The 22,372-nt window shown below is 35.6% G+C and overlaps 1 protein-coding gene across 1 annotated transcript; it reads right to left on the reverse strand.

Moving 5' to 3' along the window:
• Positions 1–325: 325 nt before the first annotated feature.
• Positions 326–22,116, reverse strand: LOC125231219 (cytochrome P450 4c3-like). The gene is made up of 11 exons (XM_048136597.1): positions 22,055–22,116; positions 19,812–19,974; positions 12,653–12,745; positions 12,380–12,490; positions 10,663–10,848; positions 10,074–10,270; positions 4,810–4,864; positions 3,779–3,962; positions 3,249–3,400; positions 2,906–3,094; positions 326–2,225 (listed from the first exon to the last, which is right to left on the reverse strand). Exons 2-11 carry the CDS (start codon positions 19,966–19,968, stop codon positions 2,068–2,070), a joined length of 1,482 nt encoding a protein of 493 aa, XP_047992554.1. The 5' UTR covers positions 19,969–19,974; positions 22,055–22,116; the 3' UTR covers positions 326–2,067.
• Between the last annotated feature and the right edge of the window lie 256 nt (positions 22,117–22,372).

A 22,372-nucleotide genomic window follows, 5' to 3' on the forward strand; every position in this document is an offset into this window, starting at 1 on the left:
TTATACAGTTATTCTTTCTGCAAAAAAACCGGCTTAGATCACCCCGCACAAGATCAGGCAGAAATGAGCATAGGAAATTTTTGATGTTTCAGTTCATGTGGGGTGTGGCTAATATCAATTTACGTTACATTAGAATAGGTATCTAAACACTGAGAGAAATTTGCATTGTGAATTTAACAAGTTCGACTTGTTGCGGTTTATCCGTTTGAATCAGCCAAACGTATGTTTAAAACAATATGTGTCAGGTTATTTTTATAAAATCGACTTGTTGATTCAAATATATTGCCGATTCAAATGACAAGTGGCTTGTTGTTTGAACCAAAGAGCACGTAGGCGCTATTTTAACCTAAAAACTTGTTGTATTTTCTCTCAGTGAAGGGTTAGTCCCATACCCAAAAAAAAATTATAACATTTTATTTTATCTAAGGATTTGAGTGTGATAATAACATTACAGTTCAATGGCGCATTAATAATTGTTTCACTCGCACACTGAATGTGTTATTGCACCCAGACGGAGCGGGAGTTATAGAAAATTCGATGTACCTAGGGCGTTATGAAATTTCTACTAAGTACCTTATTTGACTTATTTAACTTTTTGGATATTATTTGCAAGTGTGATTAAAAACATGTGTAACTTGGGGCGTAAGAATATTGCAAAAACGGCAATCTGTAGCCATTACTCTCGTCAGCAATATTCAACTTCCGCGTGGGGCGCACAGCATACTATATCACCAGGCAGGCAATTATGGTCGTGCGATAAATGATAAAATATCAGGCCGTCCCTATCGCACTATTTGTAAGTGCTTACAAATAGAACTTATAAATAGTGCGATAGGGACTTAGGGATGGCTTGATGTTTTATCATATATCGCGCGACCATGCTTGCCTGCCTGGTCAGAAAACATCAACATAGTAAACATACAGTAGGAAATTCAATCGCGCATAAAATTACTTCCTGATAAGTTTGTTTTTGATTCTTAGTAAAATACGATTGAAAACATTGAATAAAAAATTGTTATACATTTATGATGAATGATGAATTAATAATTGTATTAAATATATAATGTTTTAAAAGAATGTTAAGCTGTCTAACAAATAACCTAAAATGCACAGATTTAATACTATCACATAATCGCCAATGTCTACGCCGTGTTTGTAATTCATATTTTATATAATCATAGCTCAATACTGATATAACTGATGTAGATTTTAAGGATGACTCACGCTACGTTAGACAAGGGGCCCATTTCTCAAAACTGAAAGTTACAAGTTACAAGCGGAAGTCTCTTTCCAACTTGTCCTATTAAACATTGACTACCGCTTGTAACCGTAACTTGTAGCTTCGAGAAATGGGCCGCTGGCCGGGTTCGGGTATATGGAAACTATCATCCACTTTACCGGTAGTCATAACATAACATCTCCGACCCAGTCTAACGCCATTCATCCGTTGAACCTTGTACTTACAGCACACGAGTTGTTAGAATGTGCTAGATCAAGAGGTTCCTTTCTTTGACAAAATATCTTTTGACAGTCGGGGCACTTAACAGCCCGAAAGGCACTCTAAAAAATTCATAATCATGCATTCACTTAAGGTAATCAATGTACGATTGTACGTCATATAACATCCAAAACCACCTAGCAAATATGTCACAAGAATCTTTAGAAATACCTATTTTAAAATAGACTTACATGTTTCTAAAATACTGACAAATACCTACTTTTGGAACCTTGTAAAGATTTTTGTGAATTCGACCGTACATATTTGGAAACTCTAAGCTCTCTAAACTCCGCTATTACAGAACTTCTAAGTGGTTGTGGCTGTCAACTGACGATAATACTACACAATTTTAACACATTACACGCCAAGATCCCTGCAGTCGATTCGGGTACATAATAATAGGGTAGTTTGCTCGTTAAAACAGTGTCCGATTTCGGATCTGCAGACGTGGCGTGTTGCCTTTTGTCATATATAGCTTAATTTTGTATCAAAATCCCGACTATCGGGTCATCCCACCTGGGAGCGAAAACATAAAATACCGGATAGTCGAGTTGTCAGAACTGAACGTGTTAAAAGTCGTCTCTCCTCGTTATCCTTATTTGGTGACCTCTTATGGGAAACAGCAGCAGTTCCATCTTGAGTGGCCCGACATCGTCTGCGTCGATTTTGTATGATCTGATGATAGTGGACAAGACGCTCTTGAGTATCAACATCCCGTAATTGCGTCCTGGAAGGAAAGCAATTATTTTACTAAAGTATGTTGATATATCGGGTAATTTATAGCGTAGGCAGTAACAAATTGGATGCAAATCAAATTCTGAATTCAAAGCCTATTAGACATCATAAACCAGTCAGGGTCAAACGTCTGCATCTGGACGTCACATCGTCACATTGGACGTCGTATGTGAACCGGTGCTAGTTGCTAATGCTAAGGCATTTCGGTGAAACGCATTCTGCTAGTTGCCAAGCTCTTTGGTCAAACCAGGGGCGGCTCACTCCGCGATCCTTTCGCCGCGCTACAAGTACATGCCGGCGGCCGCAAGTTCGCGGCCCATTCAGTGGCGACGACCTTCGCGCGGCGCAATAGAATTCAATGTCGTCTGCACGTGTGCGGTCCGTTTGTTAATGTAGGTAATAATTTAGAATGGCGGCGTTTTGTGAACATCAAAGGAGTGAGCCTTCTGTACTTGTACTATTATATATTCTGTGGTCAAACTTACCTATACAATTTCTAGGCCCAAACTGAAGGGCACAAAAGTCACTCGGCGGCGATTACCGGAGCGCTCAGGCACAAAACGGTCCGGGTCGAATTTGCCCGTGAGAGAATCTGACATTGTTATATAAACTGGTAGAACGCGAATCCGTTCTACTACTAGTAGCTATGTACAACCCTTTGGTCTAACTTACCTATACAATTTCTAGGCCCATAACTGAAGGGCACAAAAGCCGCTTTGTGGCGATCGACGGAGCGCTCGGGCAGGAACCGGTCCGGGTCGAATTTGTCCGCGTCCGGGCCCCACACCTCCGGGGATCGGTGCATCGCAAATGAACCAACGACTGTTCCTGTGCCAGCCGGCAGTGTGATGCCACTCCCCGCTATAACAAAAAAAAACCGTATTTTATGTATTTGACTTGGGCTAAGGATGGAAGGAGTAATAAAATTTTCTGTGCATCAAATACAACATTTGGTTTCGACGGCTTAAAACATATGATTAGGTATTAAGAATGACTAAGAAGTAGGTATACTTACGAAGATAAACGTCTTTGTCGACGTTACGAGCGATGATTGGCACAACTGTGTATAGCCGCATGCTTTCTTTTATCACTCTTTCTAGGTACGTCATTTGTGGAATGTCTTCTTTTGTAGCACCTCGTTTGGAATCTCCGAAAATTAATCGTTGCCTGAAAATAAATCATACGTCACTCAAAGCTTTGTCTAATAAATAAATAATTAACTCCCTTCAGACTCGGTAAGGGTACTTTGCAGATAATCAGTTCAGTATACGAATGATTTCTCATTTCATCTGGTTTATCAATTTGTCTCTTACAGAAAGGAAATCATTGACTCGTAAATAAATTCACAGACTAGGTATTATATTCTTATTCACGGTTAGAGTTCCAGGAGCATCAAGCATGTAGGCTATATTTTTGTTCTGTAGTCTATCTACATTAAAACCATTATTCTAGTTTACGTTGATGTCATTGTAGGTAGGTACGTGTGAACTCCTTCAGATCACCCTTCTAGATGATGATTACACTAAATACACATGAATAACTTACTCTTCAATGACTTTTTCTTGCGCATCCTTATTCATGCCCAGCAGCATCAGAGTGTAGGCGATAGTGAGGGCAGTGGTGTCATTGCCAGCGATGGTGATAGAATCAATGTGTTCCCGTAGCTGCTCGTCAGTGAAGTCAATCTCTCTTCCGAACAGGAGATCCAACACAGCTTTCAATTTGCCCTCTGTAATATGTGATCAGATATAAAATTGTACCAGTCACGTTTCTTTAAAATAAATACCTACAGCTAAATTACCTACTTATAATAATGATGTTTGCACATCTTAATACTTCTAAGTAGATACGAAGACGTTTACACTAGGCAATCACTAAACTTTAGTTTTAATAGAAATATCTTTTTACGATAGGTAAGTTATTAATGTGAGTGTGTTTAGTAAAGTCAAGTTTAAGACACCGGCAAAGGACAAACGTGCGGAACAAAACAAATATGGCCTCGCGATTTTATAGGTGCGCTGGATCAATAATTATTCATTATTGAAGTCTACGGCTGGTAAATACTGTTGAATATTTGTCCAAAAATATTACTATGATATCCGCAGTTTACGTAACTTAGCATAACACTCAGAGAAGCAATTACCGCGGAGATGATCACTTATGTCAAACACGTTTCCCTATAGATCTGTCGTCATACAAAGTTATGGTTATCGTTCATTGTTTGCCAAACACTTTGACTTTGTTGAAGCACTTTAACAGGGCTATAAGCTATAACTTTATTGATTACTGGGCGTATTGCCATAGGCAGCCAGTGTAAGACCGTTTGTATGTAACTTGCTGCCCTTGCAGATATCGAGGCCACACCTACATTGGTTTGCCTGAGGTGATGCACCTACAATTCGTCGATAATACACGGTCAGGTCATGCTTCGGGGTCAAGAATAATTTGCTAGCAAATAGTCAATGTGAGAACCAACATCTTACGAGCGTTTTATACTAAGTGTCACTTTAGATTTTCAGGAAGTAAAATACTTAAATATTATCTAGGCACTTGACATCGATCGTACGAGTACATACCTGTGTTAGTGTTGTGCTTGTGTTTTTCGTATTCCATTCGTTTCTTTTTAACTACCTGTAACAATAAAAAGTAGGTGACCATTAGATTTTGGATTTAATACAATCATTTAAACTCAGTCACATAATTACGATTTCCCATATACCTAATGCCCGAACGCAACTTTCTGCAACCCATCTTTTTGCAACCTATCAAATATTTGTAAGCAATGTCGAGCCTAAAATAAAACTTATAGTTTTAAAAACAAGGGTTAGAATGATTAATGTAACATATTACAATAATTATGTTCTTGTTTATGGTTCAATATTATGGTTAAATATTCAAGCACAAACAAGATCAAGTAAATACTTTATAAAAATATAGCTTCGGTTTTATGAACACGCTTGATTTTGTAGATTTTTCTGAAAACTGATATATTTATTAGATTTTCTGGATTCATTATTTAATTGAAGGATTTCTCATTAATCCCGTTTTATTCATGATCTATTATCGAGAAATAGAAATTATTCCGGCAGTAGGTACATTTAGAGTTTTTAAGACTTCTAAAGCGAGAGGAAAAATAATAAGCAATAAATAAAAATAACACAAAAATAGAATATCTACATGTGACGACGGGGGTTTGAACCGGTAACCTCAAACTTGTAAGTGAAACGATTATTGCTGGGCTATACCAGGCCGTGACATGTGGTTTAAAATTAGGCTTTGCATAGCTTTTGAGTCTTATGTGTCAAGCGTTGCTTCAACGATTATAATTTTTTTCCTAAATTCACAAGATAACGGAGATCTGTCAAATGGTTGAAGAGAAAAACGTGAGATAGATGCATGTGACGACAAGTCTGTACTCTTTTCGATGATTGTCAAATCGCATACCTAAAATAAACATGTACATTTTTTAATTAACTTTAGTACGTTTTCACATCCGATATCGGATGTCGGACCGATATCCCATACATTACAGGCGCCATCTTGGATTTTTTCTATTGAAATCCTTCCGACATCCGATATCGGATCGGATAATGTGAAAACGGACAGACGTTGTTATCGGCGGCAAACGTTTGTTTTTATATTTATATGTTAAGCCATATATACACACACAGGAATAAGGGTCAAATTTGAAGGCGATATTTATGAACTGCCACGTGTTCACATAAAATTGTAAAACGTTAGTACAGATATTTTTGTGGCAATACATCCATATAATTATATGAAAAAAACTAGTGTGTAGGTGTGTTTGTGTATTTTCAGTGGCTTAAATAATTTTGAAAAATATTTGTACGTATATTATGAGTTTTTAGATGCTTACATATATACGTATATTTGTGAGAGTTGCTCAGTTAATATGACAGATGATTTGTGCACGTATTTTTGAATGTTTAATCTGTTCAGATAAAAATGTACCTTTGTATGCGCACATATTTTTGAAGCCTTGGATTTGCTCATATATTTATGAACTCGACTGTACATATAGCACATATATTTATGAGGTATTAGGAATAAAATTAAGTCTTAAATCATAATCATTGATTCCATGTGCGACTGCACCTCTTTTACACAATAACATATATAGGTATAATATTTTATAGATATGTCTTGAGAACAATCGGGCCTGGCACACTAACGTGATATACCTTATCAAGTCGGTCCGTCCTTTTCACATTAAGTATTTGTAAGTGCGATAGGATAGGGACGCGCAGATGCGATAAAGTTTAACACACTATTGTGCTACGCCCGATCTGATGTAGGTAATGTTTAGATAAATGGCTATTTAATTGTATAATTTATAAAAAATAACTCTTGAAAATAAATTACTAACTTCAATGCGATAAAGGACCACGACCTCCCAATATTTAGAAGAAAACATGGATATTTAATACCTATATACGTTCCTTAATGGAGTTCATTCCTAACACGTGACTATCGATATCGATTAAATATTCTTATGGTTATACCACAAAAAGCTGTTAAATTGACAAATCAATGATAACATTTAAATAACTCACGCAGAATAAGTAGGCAATTATTACATGAATAATTATGGCAGACCCCCCATAGCGTATTCGCTAACGCTAGCGTATAAGAGCCTTTTCTCATTATCAGATCGGACTTATGATGTCAAAGGCAAAGATGGCGCCTTTGGTATATATATGATTGTATCGGTCCTACATCCGATATCGGATCGGATAGCGAAAAAAGGCACTAAGGCGTAATGCTTATAAGTTTAAAGGGTTATGACGCACAGGCGGATGGACAACAAAGTAATACTCACAGAACTATATTTAGATAGAAGAAACAAGTTCATCTATTTCTATAGGGGCCGAGCGTGTCAAATTTTGTACTGAAGTTGTTTCTTGCCTGTAATTTTAAATATGTCTCAGGCTCTTGATTGTTCATAATTTCTGTGTTGTTGCAATTGAATATCACGTAACGAGGCATTTTTTATGTTTTGATTGACTTCAACTTACAAAAATTGACGCCCGAAAGCTGCAAGCTGCGATTAAAGACGGACAACTCAGTGGATTTCACTGAGTTCATTTGACACGCTAAGTAGATACGTTTGCTTGATCTATGGTATATATGACATCTGTGGTAATACTATAGTTCTGTTTTTTCCTGATGTGCGGAACCCAAAAAAATAAATAATGCTAATTAACGTGTCTTACTGTTAATTTCCGGCTAATTTTAATACGAAGTTTTGAAGGCCGGCCGTGGTTAATATTGCGAACAACGCCCTTACCTATTAGTCATATAATCATATTAAGTACCCAATCAAAATAGCCATTTTATTTCAATTTAACCGGTTTGTTCGTAAATTAAAAAAATCTTTAAACTGGTTAAATGCCGAAAAGTTTATTATGAATGAACCCATTAGTATGTAAAAGTGTGTATCTGTGACTGACTATGACATTATTTAAGAAACACCTGCTTCTACTATTATATAAATACCATGTAGGTATTTTAAAATGTTAGCATTCGTCTAGTTTTTAGCATTATAAATAAATATTCATAAATATACTGACTTGACTACACATAATACGGGTCAACTCTGTAGGTAAATATTTATTTATTATAAACAGAGATCGGACGTATTTGCGACATTCTTAGTGACTTACGTCATTTTAATGACTTTTAGTATGAGATGACGCACAAAAATCCGATCTCTGATTATAAATTAAGTTCATGAAATTCAAACATAATATACCTACTCTTGAAAATCTAATTTTCTTGCTGAACCCTATTAACCCTTAATAAGGCAGAAGAATATCAATACATACCGGTCAAAATCATAACCCTCCTTTTGCGTTGCCGTAGTCGGGTAAAAAGTAGGTATTCAACATTGAAATCCATGAATCTGACACTTAAAATCTAAAATCATGGTGGTAAATGTAAGCCCCTGCCCTATTTCCACTTAACAATGCGAGATAAATAATTATTAAGAAAAAAAAACCGCCTTCCTTTGGGGTTCTGGTGATAAATACTTTCAAATGTTGGATTATGTTATCAATTCCTCTATATATTTTTTAATGTTCGTTATTCGCTATCTCCGTCATTTCTGAACCAATTTTGAAATTTGGATGATTCTGAAGTACTTACAGATGAGAATGATTATCAGAACGGAACTCTAACCAGGAGCGGCTCACTCTTCATCAGCAGTTCCACTGCACCAAATGTCACTGTTCTGGACGTAAGTGCATGTTGTTCTTATAAAAATACCAAAGTCACTATAAGTGTGCCGTTCAGATTTGAGGAGTTCCGTTCTGACCATCATCAGCAGTTCCACTGCACCAAATGTCACTGTTCTGGACGTAAGTGCAATAAGTGCATGCTGTTCTTATAAAAATACCAAAGTCACTATAAGTGTGCCGTTCAGATTTGAGGAGTTCCATTCTGACCATCATCAGGAGTTCCACTGCACCAAATGTCACTGTTCCGTACGTAAATGCATGCTGTTCCTTTAAAAACACAAAAATCACCATACAAGGTGCGGTCCAAAAGTTTCCGGCCTAACAAAGAAAGGGCTTACATCTCTTTACAATTTTATTTTCATTTTTTAATATAGTCTTCCTCTGTCACAACGCACTTTTCAAATCTCTTTATAAGCTTCTCCATCACCTAATAAAAATAATAAAGATTTTGTCCTCAAAATCGCCCTAAACCGCACGGGTCACTTCGTCAAACGAAGATTTTTTTTTCTACTTCAGTCTACCTTAAGTTTTTAGAACAAATAATAATCACTTGGGGTCACGTCTCGAATATAAGGTAGGTGCCGAATATTTTTGAAGACACATTTCGTCATAGCAACCTTGTAAAATGAAGCAGCGTGAACGGGGAAATTGTCGCGGAGATGCCCTTGTACCTCTGCTAAGTTTTTAAAGACTATTCTGCATAATCTGCTATCGTAATTGGACAAAAAATATTGCGTAGCATCTGCTATTTGCCGTAGTCTACCCTTCTTTTATGTAAATCGTTAGAATTTCGTGAGAACCCTAGAATACCGTAGCCTTTATCTTTTTTCGTGCATTTTGTGACAGAGGTTGTTCTAGGCGCCTTTTCACCATGACGTTGTCACTCCATTAATTTTCTTTTGTACAGAGTATCGTCTTACATAACCATGGTTTCATCTACAGTAGCAATTGCATTCAAAAAACTCGCTACGCGGTGTCTATGCTGGTCTCAAGTTTCATGAACTCACGGTTTTTCACTCATCTCGCTGTAAGCACGATAAAAGTTTGAACACTAACCTAGCACTAAACACCGTAAAAAAACCTATAGCCAACAGACATCTAAAAAAACTATACAACAAAAAAGTGGAATAAATGACGAACACAATGATATCCATACTTTTTTTAAACTCTTCCGCCATATTTGTCGGGCCGGGGACATTTGGACCGCACCTCGTATGTATGCCTTTCAGATTTGAGGAGTTCCCTCGATTTCTCCAGGATCCCACCACCAGAACTGGGTTCTGAGAAAAATGAGACCAATCTGTATGCATATACATTCAATCAAAAAAAAATTTCAAAATCGGTCCAGTAACGACGGAGATATCGAGGAACAAACATTAAAAAAAAAAAAAAAAAAAAAAAAAAAAAATACAGACGGATTGAGAACCCCTTCCCTTGAGATTTGGAAGGCGGTTAAAAAAGTACCTACTTACTTACTTTCTTAAATGTAAATGTTTAGGTAAAGGTAGGGAGAGTGACATTAAATGTAGAGAAAAGTTGGCCACAAAGATGATGTAAATATAGAAAAATATGATATCTCGTACCTCATCTGTAAACTTGTGTGTGAGCTTGATGCTTTCATTATGTTCCTTCGCATACGAGGTGAGGTTGAAGAGGAAATCTGGCTGTAACCAGACCTTGAAGAAGCGCATGTTGAGGATGGTCATGACAGTGTGGCGTGCGCGCAGGTATGGGGTGTCGGGCTTCTCTTGAACATCCATGCGCTCGCCCATTGCAGTTTCTGTAAAACGTTTTTTATATTTAGGTCCAGTTGCATCAACCAAAGTTAACAGAATCAACGTCACGCAGAACAAGTCTATGGAAATTCCCATACACGAAATTTAGCGAACGCTAAATTCGGGGACAGGCGGTCGGTGCAACCGACCCTTAATCTGAATCAGAGAGCATACTTATGCTCGGAGGGATCTGTGACAGGTCTAAACGACCGATAAACCGGCCCTTTTAGTTTGAATTGATAGTATCAAAGGTGAAGTTGTCGTTAAAAAAAGTCGAGTTTGGGACTCACAGATCATATGCATAACCAACCTATACTTAAATTCGAACATACACAAGAATTAAAATAATTATTTATAAATAATTAACGCGTATTATAAATAGTTCATTATTTCTTACCAAACACAATATCCAGTGTGCATGCGGTAATAAATTTCAGGACATCAAAGTCTCCCTTCCCGACCATAGCGCCCATTTTCTCGACCAACACGTCAGCTTGCGCCGCAAGCACTCCCAGGTAGTCCTCCACCACTTTGTTGTTGAACACTGATCTCATCACTTTCCTGTGAGATTTCCATAGTTCCACTGAAAAAATGGAGCTAGGATTAATAATGTATTTTACCGCTACGTATTTCCTATTTATTATTTATATTTTTGAAAAGGTTGAAGAAATTTGTACACTTTTGATACTGACAAATATCTTATAAGCAAAAAAAAGGAGTTCGAATCGGGATAGGAGACGTCCGTGTGAATGACACATAAATAGGTATATCAGTTCAAATATAATTTTAATATCGGTAATAGACCAGGGTGGCTAGCCGAATGGCACAATCGCTCACGAAACGCTCACGAAACGAAGCGCTAGTACTTAGATATCTATCTCTATCGCGCTTGCGTATTGGGCCAGGCCCCGTAGCCGAATGGCATTTCTCCGACGCCAAACGAAAGCGATACGCCGCTGGCTCTGTCGCGCCAATACGCAAGCGCGATAGAGATAGATATCTACTAGCGCTTCGTTTCGTGAGCGTTTCGTGAGCGATTGTGCCATTCGGCTAGCCACCCTGGCCTGATGGTATTGCTAAGGATACATAACAATCTACGAGTATAGGTATGTATTATCATTGAGTCGTAGCTCGTAGCCAGTAAAACTGTAGTCTCGTAGTTAGTATCGTAGGTAGCTAATTTTGAGGTTAATACTGCATTTACGTAATAAATGTTTTTGATTCATTTATTAGTAAGACAATTTCTGGCAGTTTGTTTTATACCTCCCGCTCATTTTTAATTTATTACGTAATACTGTATGTTTTTATTTTCTTGCAATAAAATCTTTTAAAAAATAAAATTAAAGTTTATTTGTATTTTATAATATAAATATAACTAACTAAAACCATTTATAATGAGGTATTACTGGAACATCTCTAGATATGAAATGGATCACCTCATTATAACTCCTGCGCATTTTTGTAATCTTAAGTAAGAAGCATCAATCCTCACCTGAAATCGTATGAGGAAAATTTAAGAGTTTTCTATATTAAGACCTAAGACTTTACTTAGTACAAGTATTTACATGTTGTCGTTAATTTTCGCAGTTGGATGTTGACGCGTAATTTCATGTACCTCAATGCGTAATAATTTGTGTTTCACTAACGTAGTAGTGTGAAAATATCCGTTTCTAGAATTTTCTGAATGTAACGATGACATCATCCTGGTATGGTCATTGACATTACGAGTATCTATTTGGGGTATTGACCGCCCGAAGTTTATTGAAACTATTACTACTATTATCAGCAGGCAAGAGTGTTTTTCTGAAACTACAAAGGCTTATAGGTATTTGAGTTGGCCTCCTTGTAAATAGTTTAGTTTTTAACAAATACCCGGTATTTAGGCAACGGAATTTAATGCTGCATTTTTTTTAAATCACGGTAAGGGCTAATTTCCTACCATGACTAAATACTGATACACTTATTGACTAGTGACTGCGTAAACTACATCATAAATGTCACAAAGAATCTCCTTTGTACATTTGGTACAAGCGAGGTGCATTATTTGAGTTAACGCAGTCGCAAGCCTTTGAGGTTAGTGAAATTCATGGTGAGTGTACTAAGTAGGTACTTACAAGGCGCAACGAATAAACCATATCCCAACCATGGTCTTAAGAATCGGTACACTACGTCCTTGTCTAAGCAGTTGTCCAAAACTACTTGAACGTCTTCAGGATTTGCAAGCGCTGTAAAAAAAAAAAACTTAAAGGATATTCTGCCAAAAACAAAACGAGGCCGAGGTTACGGATTATACCTAAATAACATGCGATTAAATTAAGAAGTAAAAACATCTTATCGATCGATTAAAAAAATACAAAAAAATAATTTCAAATATAAAAAAATCTTACCGACATATAATTTGGGTCCCAACCAAATTTTAATTGCACCCTTGCCTTGCTTGAAAGCCATGTCAGCGAGGTTTTGCAAGTTTTGTAAAATTTCTGTAACAATAAAATTTAATGAATTAATGAAGCTTTTATTTATTCCATACATAACCTTCAACGAATTCTTATACCTATTAGCTGAGAATAGGCCTCTCTTCTAGTACGCCACTTCTCCCGGTCCTGTATATACATATATGTATGTATTCCTTAATCATCAATCAGGTTATAAATTAATACTTGTCGCCCTTATCCATACTTTATTATACTTACATACTTAATGATAAGTCAAAAATTAGCTCTAGATGCGAGTGTTAACCATTGAGGTATAATGTACTAGAGAGGACACGGCGAACAAAAAAGTTTGCGCCACAAACATAAGTCCAGTGGACTTATGTTGCCTCAGTCAGTCTCTGCGCGTGGTGGGAGGAGGTTGTCTCTGACTGCACACAAATAAAATGAAAAAATGCCTTCCTGTGCTATAAGATACTGTTGAAGCCATACGAGAAAATCTAATAAAAGTGACGGTGTCACATTTCATCGGTTACTAGACAAGCTATTTTGATCTAACTTAATTTAAGTAATTATTATAATGAAGGGACGGGCTCCTTAAACGCGATGTTATGGCCGCCATTTTGACAACTGGAATCATAGATGAATCGCGCAGACATGACATGTAGGTAATAAGGTATAATAATTGTGATCATATTCTGTTTTCAATATATATAATATAAAAATATTTATTTCAATTTATAGTTTTGAATATTAAACGGTTCTAATACGAATTTTAGTCGATAATATTATACAATAAGCATGATTTTGAATTATTTCTGAATTATAATTCTCATTATTGACGAAAAATAGTGACACCAAAACTGAAATAGTATTTAATGCAACCGGTGTTTAAGGGAGGTAAAACAAGGTGAATGGCGCGATTATTATTCTGAGCGACAGAAACTTACAAAACTAATTTTATTCAAAGGAAATTAAAATTTATGAAAAAAACAATTACTTATTTTTATTTCACTGAGTAGAAATTAAATATAACACAATGTATAATAGTGCTAAAAGTAAACTACTTAGTATTTCACACACAAAGTATAAAACAAAGGTCTACACTAAAAGTGTCGCGTCTAGGTGGTCAAGTCTTACTCTATGACACGGTTCGCTTCACGCGCATGCGCCTCGCGCTGCCGCCGCTGCCGGTCGGCGCACAGAATATGTTCGAGTTGTCATTTCTAGTACGTAGTACATAGTAGTTCAATGTTAAGTACCTATTTATGCAAATTCACTATTGTGATATTAAAGAAGTTGATGAAGTTATTTTTTAGTTTGGGTGCTCAGTTAATCGTGATATTCACGATGACACGTGCTTTGACTAGGATTGTCATGTTATTAAATATTGGATTTGAAAATTTCGTCATCTTAAGCGATAGGAACTACAATAACAAATGACGATAGACAATTAATGACTATGTAGTTTGAACGGTAGTCGTCGTCGACCAAGGGTTTTTCTGATGATTGCATAGAACAATATTTGAAATAAATTAAAAATCTATCATGCATTGCAAATTCACCAATCTGCTGGGTTCGATATTTAATAAATAAATACCTATTCAATGCAACGTATTTAATTGGTAATACTTGTATCAAAATTTCAGGTGGGTGTATTTAATTTAAAATGTATGTATAATACGAGCATACATTATTTAATATTTACATAAGTTTCAATTTTAGTAGACAATATGAGGAGGCATTCACATGTTAGAATAAATTATTCTTATAAGTATCACCTGATTAGAATATTTTAGACAAGTTCCATAGTGTCTATACCGGTTTTATTGTAGCTCAAATATGTCTACGCTGCCTACTTACTTGAAAATCGTGATATTTTGGGACTTCCCAAGAGGCGATTATAATACAGAAGGTACAACTTTTGAATCGTCTAATAATACCTTGCTTATTTGCCGTATTGATTATATTGTTCAACAGATAGGTAAAGTATATAACAATTATACAAAAGTGATCTAGTCCACCGGTCGGGTGGTTTAGTTGTAAGGATGTTAGCCGCATAAGCTGAAAACCTCAGTTCGATTTCAGTGTATAAAAATAACTTGTATTTTGATTTTTATCACCCTTGAAAGTTTTTTCTAAGAGGTAATGTATTGCGAATTCTGTTAAGTCTAAAGTGTGACAGACAACGTCAATGACAACAATAATTGCGTACATTGAAGCTAATATTTATTTTGTATGAAAAATTAAAAATTTAAAGACTTCATAATTTTTAAAAGTCACTGAACAAATGTTGATCAGTATAAGGAGAATAGCCTACAGTTCAATTCTTCGCCTTTGTTACAGGCCCCACTCTGTATACGATTTCTAATCAACTTACTGAAATGTCATTTGAATCGAAATGACAGACTGCCACAACACTAGTTTAAAAATAAAAATGAATGATAAATGACATAATAAGTAAATCCCGCGTGATAAATTAATATCGTAAAATACTCACTAACGAAGATCCGCAAAAATGTAACATGTGCTAGATTATGTTTAAAGTAAGCGAAATATTGTTTTTAAGTACTTGATTTTTTTAAATATTATTACAGGATTTTATTTAAAATTTCATTAGGTTGCGCGAGTTTACGTATTGTGGACGCTGTCATGTGTCAAAAAGAGGTTTATTACAAATCTGGAACAATATACGTCTATCACACATTTTTTTATTAATTAAGTACCTACTTTTTAGGGTTCCGTAGTCAACTAGGAACCCTTATAGTTCGCCATGTCTGTCTGTCCGTCCGTCCGTCCGTCCGTCCGTCCGTCCGTCCGCGGATAATCTCAGTAACCGTAAGCACTAGAAAGCTGAAATTTGGTAGCAATATGTATATCAGTCACGCCAACAAAGTGCAAAATTAAAAAATGGAAAAAAATGTTTTATTAGGGTACCCTCCCTACATGTAAAGTGGGGGCTGATATTTTTTTTCATTCCAACCCCAACGTGTGATATATTATTGGATAGGTATTTAAAAATGAATAAGGGTTTACTAAGATCGTTTTTTGATAATATTAATATTTTCGGAAATAATCGCTCCTAAAGGAAAAAAAAGTGCGTCCCCCCCCTCTAACTTTTGAACCATATGTTCAAAAAATGTGAAAAAAATCACAAAAGTAGAACTTTATAAAGACTTTCTAGGAAAATTGTTTTGAACTTGATAGGTTCAGTAGTTTTTTAGAAAAATACGGAAAACTACGGAACCCTACACTGAGCGTGGCCCGACACGCTCTTGACCGGTTTTTTTAAGTACTTTTCGTTTCGCATTTGCATCCCACATCCGCCTAGCTGGCAGGCAAGTTTGCCCATAATATTTAATATCTGGGCAACCGAGCTTCGCTCGGTTCTGTTTTGTATCCTTGACATGTGTCGCCATCTAGTTCAAAAATGAATAGTACCTACATCGAGCGAAAGAATTCTCAGCCTTAACAACACAACTACTCCACACGAGATGGCGCGCATTTCGCCACAAAAACTCAAATAGTGTATTTTCTATTCGTTTTAGCCTTGACCTGTGTCGCCATCTAGTGTTTGCAATAAATAGTACTTACATCGACCGAAAGAATTCTGTCTTAACAGTACAACTACTGCACACGAGATGGCGCGCGAAGAAAAAACGCATGAAAACTCGAAAATTCGCGTTTTCCGGGACCTAAGGATAAGTTAGACCGATTTTTCACCCCAAAAATCCCCACATAACAAATTTCTGCGAAATCGTTAGAGCGGTTTCCGAGATCGTCAGTGTAAATAAATATATATATAAATAAATAAATAAATAAATAAATATACAAGAATTGCTCGTTTAAAAGTATAAGATATATAAATAAATAAATAAATATACAAGAATTGCTCGTTTAAAAGTATAAGATTATCTGAAATGGATGTAATTGTAGAAAAAATCTTTGAATCGACTTCTCTAGAATCTTTTTTACTAGCTTTAAATACCAAACGCATAACAGGTTCCATCAAGGTTTTCGACTTCAAATAATTTATCTACCTACTTACCTATTTGAACTAACTGTTAAATACTGCGGCTGTAGAATTTGCGATGTTAGTTATGACCGGACATATAGTGCCTCGACTTGTAGTCCCGTTTTTCGTAGTCAACTAAAATAACTCATATTTTGGACATTGTCTGTCATTCACTTCATTCAGTCAATGCACTGCCTACCCATCAGTGACCACTAGCAGTTTGGCGTGGACTAAAAATCAAGTTTTATAGAAATAAAAGCCTTTGAAGCTAGCAAATCATTATTTAAAGAGCTGTATATGTGTACATATAATTTGACACATAAACAATATAAGTATATACGTATATATTCAATAATACCTAAGTAGGTATTATTGACACTGCGTATGCGGTCGACAAAATAAAAATACAATATATCATTGACCAGCTGCAGCTATTACGTGAGTGTGGTTTATTTATTCTAAATAAACTGGTATCACTTAGAAATACACACATCAAAACTATGTTAAAATCTAAAAATTTTCCTCGTTTGTATTTTTAAACGAATGTATATTTACGCGTGATCCTATGCATTGGTGACGTCGAATAAATTAAAACTAACAGTTAACAAAAATATGTTTACGTACATATGGACTTACAAATATTTTACACGCTATACATTGTGTAAGGCAGGAACAATTTATAGAGCAAGAGCCGGACCTTCCTAACTTTCTCAATGATGATGAACTTTGGGATACCTAATGTATAGTTAGTATCAACAGTTTACGACCAAAAAGTTAAAATTTAAAACGATATTACACTAATTTTCCTTAAATTTTCATTTTTAGGGTTCCGTAGTCAACTAGGAACCCTTATAGTTTCGCCATGTCTGTCTGTCCGTCCGTCCGTCCGTCCGTCCGTCCGTCCGTCCGCGGATAATCTCAGTAACCGTTAGCACTAGAAAGCTGAAATTTGGTACCAATATGTCACAGAGAACCTCCTATAGAGTGGCAGTCTTGTATATTTGGTTCGCGATACGAGTCACCAGTGTTTGGGGTGCGAGGAGCGGGCGGGGAATGTGTTAAGCGCGCTGTGATTGGCCGTTTCAAGGACGGCGGGCAGTCGCGCCAGATGAAAAGGGACAGAAGTATGACTGTCCCTCTACTGACGCGTAAGTGGCCAATGTAAGTTGACCTATGCCGGCTCTGAATAAATTATAAATATGACTTATTTGTGGAATGTAATTCCGTCTGTTTTTAAATTTGAGCTTCTTGTTACCTTTCCACACCATTTCACACTACAGGTGGACATCTTTAAGGCATCAAAATACCCTTTTCCAATTTTTTGTGCGAAAAACACGCGCTGCTTTCGGGTCTGTTACTTGGTCGATACTGATCGGGCACGGCGAGCGCCCGCGCTTATATCAGTGCAAATACTAGGAAGGCTGGCGACCGCGAGTCGTCTTGTAATAGATGTCTATAGGGGTTGGTCTGTGCAATATGTATATCAATCACGCCAACAAAGTGCAAAAATAAAAAAATGGAAAAAAATGTTTTATTAGGGTACCCCCCCTACATATAAAGTGGGGACCGATATTTTTTTTAATTTCAACCCCAACGTGTGATATATTGTTGGATAGGTATTTAAAAATAAATAAGGGTTTACTAAGATCGTTTTTTCATAATATTAATATTTTCTGAAATAATCGATCCTAAAGGAAAAAAAGTGCGTCCCCCCTCTAACTTTTGAACCATATATTTAAAAATTATAAAAAAATTCCCAAAAGTAGAACTTTATAAAGACTTTCTAGGAAAATTGTTTTGAACTTGATAGGTTTAGTAGTTTTTGAGAAAAATAAGGAAAACTACGGAACCCTACACTGAGCGTGGCCCGACTCGCTCTTGGCCGGTTTTTTATATATGTGTTAGAAAATACTGTTATGAATTGATAATCTGCTTTGCCAGACCATTTCCGCCGCCAATCCATAACAGTATTTTCTAACACTCACATACAAATTAGCCCTGAGAATTTAAGGAAATAAAACTATGGAAACGGATTATTAGTTCATGAGTAACCATCACGGTAACCGAAGACAGTATTAATTAAAGAAAAGTTAGTGTAATATTGTTTTAAACTTTTTACCGAAAAATGGCCGTCGAGCCGAACTATTTTACGGAGCTGAGATGTGGTACTGGTAACATATATAAGCGCAGCGGCCTGAAGTTTGACGCTCACCGACCGGAGGATTATTGTTGTGCAACCATCAATCAATATATATCAAAGACATATGTATCTCCGTATAGACGGATAGAGTCTAAGAAAAAAACGTATCTCAAAACCCTAGAGAAAAGGGTACGGTGGCCTAGATGGCGTTACACCTTTGGGGAACGCTCGGCTAGATGGCGCTAATATTAATATTTGACATTTTAACACATAGGTATCAAGCAAACAATATGGGTCAAATTGTCAAAATTGAGGTTCAAAAGTTTTAAGCTTTTGTCGAGAGATGGCAGTCTATGCACTGTGATTACACATTTTCCTTAGACAGTAACTCTCTATAATACTCGATCCTCTTTGATATATATTGTACTTATTTAGTTAGAAGTATATGTATATACATACCTTCCCATTAAATTTGATGGATCTGGTTTGGTATTCCCAAGAATCAGTGTACCTACAATATAAATTATGTTTTTGACCTTTTTGCACCACAAATGCATAAATATTCTTTGATATGTAAATCACTGGACACATATCATTGGCTGGCCTTTAAACCGGTTTATAAATTCAAAATTTGCAAAAAAAAAATTGCATCTACCTAAAGCAGTTTAGCTCTGATGTGAGATCAGAGTTATAATTAGAATAATATTCCTGTTTTACCCTTTTCGAACTAAATGATTTTGAGGTATATTTCAAATAATTACCCCATTTAACTACATGTTACCAAACGCAGAAAAAAAACGAAGTATAGTTTTAAGTGTAATACAACGTTAAATTTATAAAGACTGTTTATGCTTAAGTGTGCTTGAGTGGCATTGAAACTTAAGCAGTTTCATGAGCTCTGCCTACCCCATTTGGGACTACACGCGTGAGTTTGTGTATTTATGTATGTTTGTGCTTACTTTCTGTGTTCCCAAGGAAGAGCATCGCATTCCCCAGCAGCGGCACACCAGGCACTGATGGCAGCGAAGCTGTTGATTTTTCGTACCGCCGTGTATGGGCCACCCATAACACCCACGATGCAATGGCCGATATGAAGAGCAGCAATAGTACAATCATGTTTACCTGAGAACAAGTTTAATTGCTAATTAGTTATGAAATAAAACTATGGAAACGGATTAAATCGCGTATAATGAATTTAAAATACATCCCGACGTTTCGAACTCTTTACAGCGTTCGTGGTCAACGGATGACAGGAAAAATTAAAATGTGCAAAAGCTACCCACCACATACAAGAAATATTAACGAACCATGACCACAAATAATATAGATTTCTAAGGTATTATTAAGGGATGTATTTTAAATTCATTATACGCGATTTAATCCGTTTCCATAGTTTTATTTCATGAGTAACTATCGCGGTAACCGAAGACAATATTATGCTAATTAGTTCTTAAGTTGTCGAAAAGCCGATGGAGAGGTATTCAGTAGGTATTGACATATAAAATTTTCTCTGCCGTATGAAACGAAACTCAAGTGCTATATTTGCTGTAGTAAACATTTGCAAGGGCACTTACCAATTATTATTTTTTTTAATAAAAATAATGGTGATTACTGTGGTTGGCATAGATCACCAAACGATGAAAAAAAGACGGATAGGTTTCGGCTATCAAATGTTCATGACGAATTATTAATAATAAGTATTTATTATAATTTTGTAAACAACGCTTTTATTTTAGGCTTTTTTACCTTAATAATTATAAAAGTTAATTTAACGTACTATAATTATATAGCAAAATGTAAAGATAATTACCACGCGTAAACTAACTTATGACTTTTTATGCACCGTAACATGAACTTTTACTCGTTAAAAAGTTTTGCTACAACATGTAAAGAATTAACATATTCATTTATTTGAATAGGGCTTCTGAATTTGGAAAATTTGTTGGTACCGTGATTTATTCTGTAGAATATTTAGATACTCATGAATTTATTAGCGCCTGTAATGTTTTTGGTAGGTACAGTTAACTAAGCCATGCTCGATATTTGATGGTGATACCTACTTAATTAAATAGCAATCAATTGTTCAAGAAAGAACAGGTGTATCTTAAAATATATTTTTTTTAAATATTAAATATATTTTTTATTGAAATTAAAGCAGTATAGTACCTATTATATTTAATTTTATTAGAATGATGTAAATTAATGGAATGACATCTTACTTTTCCTCTGCGATTACTCTGCGTTATGGTATACATAATTATAATCTACATTGAAAGTCTCTAACTAAAAAACTTCATACTTTAATGTAGGTAGTTATTACCTACTTATTAGATAGTTATGATATCTGCGCTAATTTAAATGATTTTAATATAAATTATATTAATACATATTTGTAAATTATATTCGAACTAAATAAATGATAATCAGTTTATTAATGTCAGATTGTTTACTTCATTTACAATTTAAAATCACAATAATTTATTCTAGTTCAGTTCTTTTGACGACCGGTCTGGCCTAGCGGGTAGTGACCTGGCCTGCTGCGCCGCGGTCCCGGGTTCGAATCCCGGTAAGGGCATTTATTTGTGTGATGAGCACAGATATTTGTTCCTGAGTCATGGATGTTTTCTATGTATATATGTATTTGTATATTATATATATCGTTGTCTGAAGCACCCACAATACAAGCCTTCTTAAGCTTACCGTGGGGCTCAGTCAATCTGTGTAAAAAAAGAAATGTCCTATATTATTTATTTATTTATTACTAATAGGAAGTAAAAAAATATTGTTTTGCAGTGGGTAGGTACTAATGTGCGTTTGCCTTAATGATTTAATCGAGATTTGCTTTTAAATAATTAATAATATAATATAGTCTGTTGATGACGGACAATAGAGATTTAGTAAAAAATTACATTCTTATGGAATGAAAACTTACAAAATGTGAGTGAATATATTTTTTTAAGTAACAATCACCGCTCGTTTAAATTTAAATCCACAGTTGAAGGAGACACACATTTAAGTATAGGTATTAGTATTATTGTTCAAAAATACCTAAACATACCTCAACAATATTTTCAAAGTTCACCCCGTGAATGTTCTAATAAATTAGGATTACTTAAGTAGTTGCATATCTAATCTAATTTTTTACATATCTATTAAATTAATTATACTTTATAAATGTAAATTTTTATATGTATGTACTTACTAAATTTATATGACTAAAAATCCATAAAACACAAACACTGAATATAAAAACGGGCTACTGCTCAAGTGGCAGATTCCGACTCAGTTCGATATTAGCACGATAGGCTCCCAAGATCAGGTAACGCCATGTGTTGACTTTATTAAATAAATATTTTCTTTCCAGCACACAGAGTCTTCAACTACACACGAAAATTTGTTCAACCGTCAAAATGTATTTAAAAGCCTGTATAGGCTGCGTGTTTCTCAAGAACTGGATAAAAAAGAAAATGTTATCCAGATGACACTCGCAGAAACATCGCAGTTCGAACGAGTCTTACGA

Source organism: Leguminivora glycinivorella, chromosome 11 (genome assembly GCF_023078275.1).
Source record: "Leguminivora glycinivorella isolate SPB_JAAS2020 chromosome 11, LegGlyc_1.1, whole genome shotgun sequence".
NCBI classification, from domain to species: domain Eukaryota; kingdom Metazoa; phylum Arthropoda; class Insecta; order Lepidoptera; family Tortricidae; genus Leguminivora; species Leguminivora glycinivorella.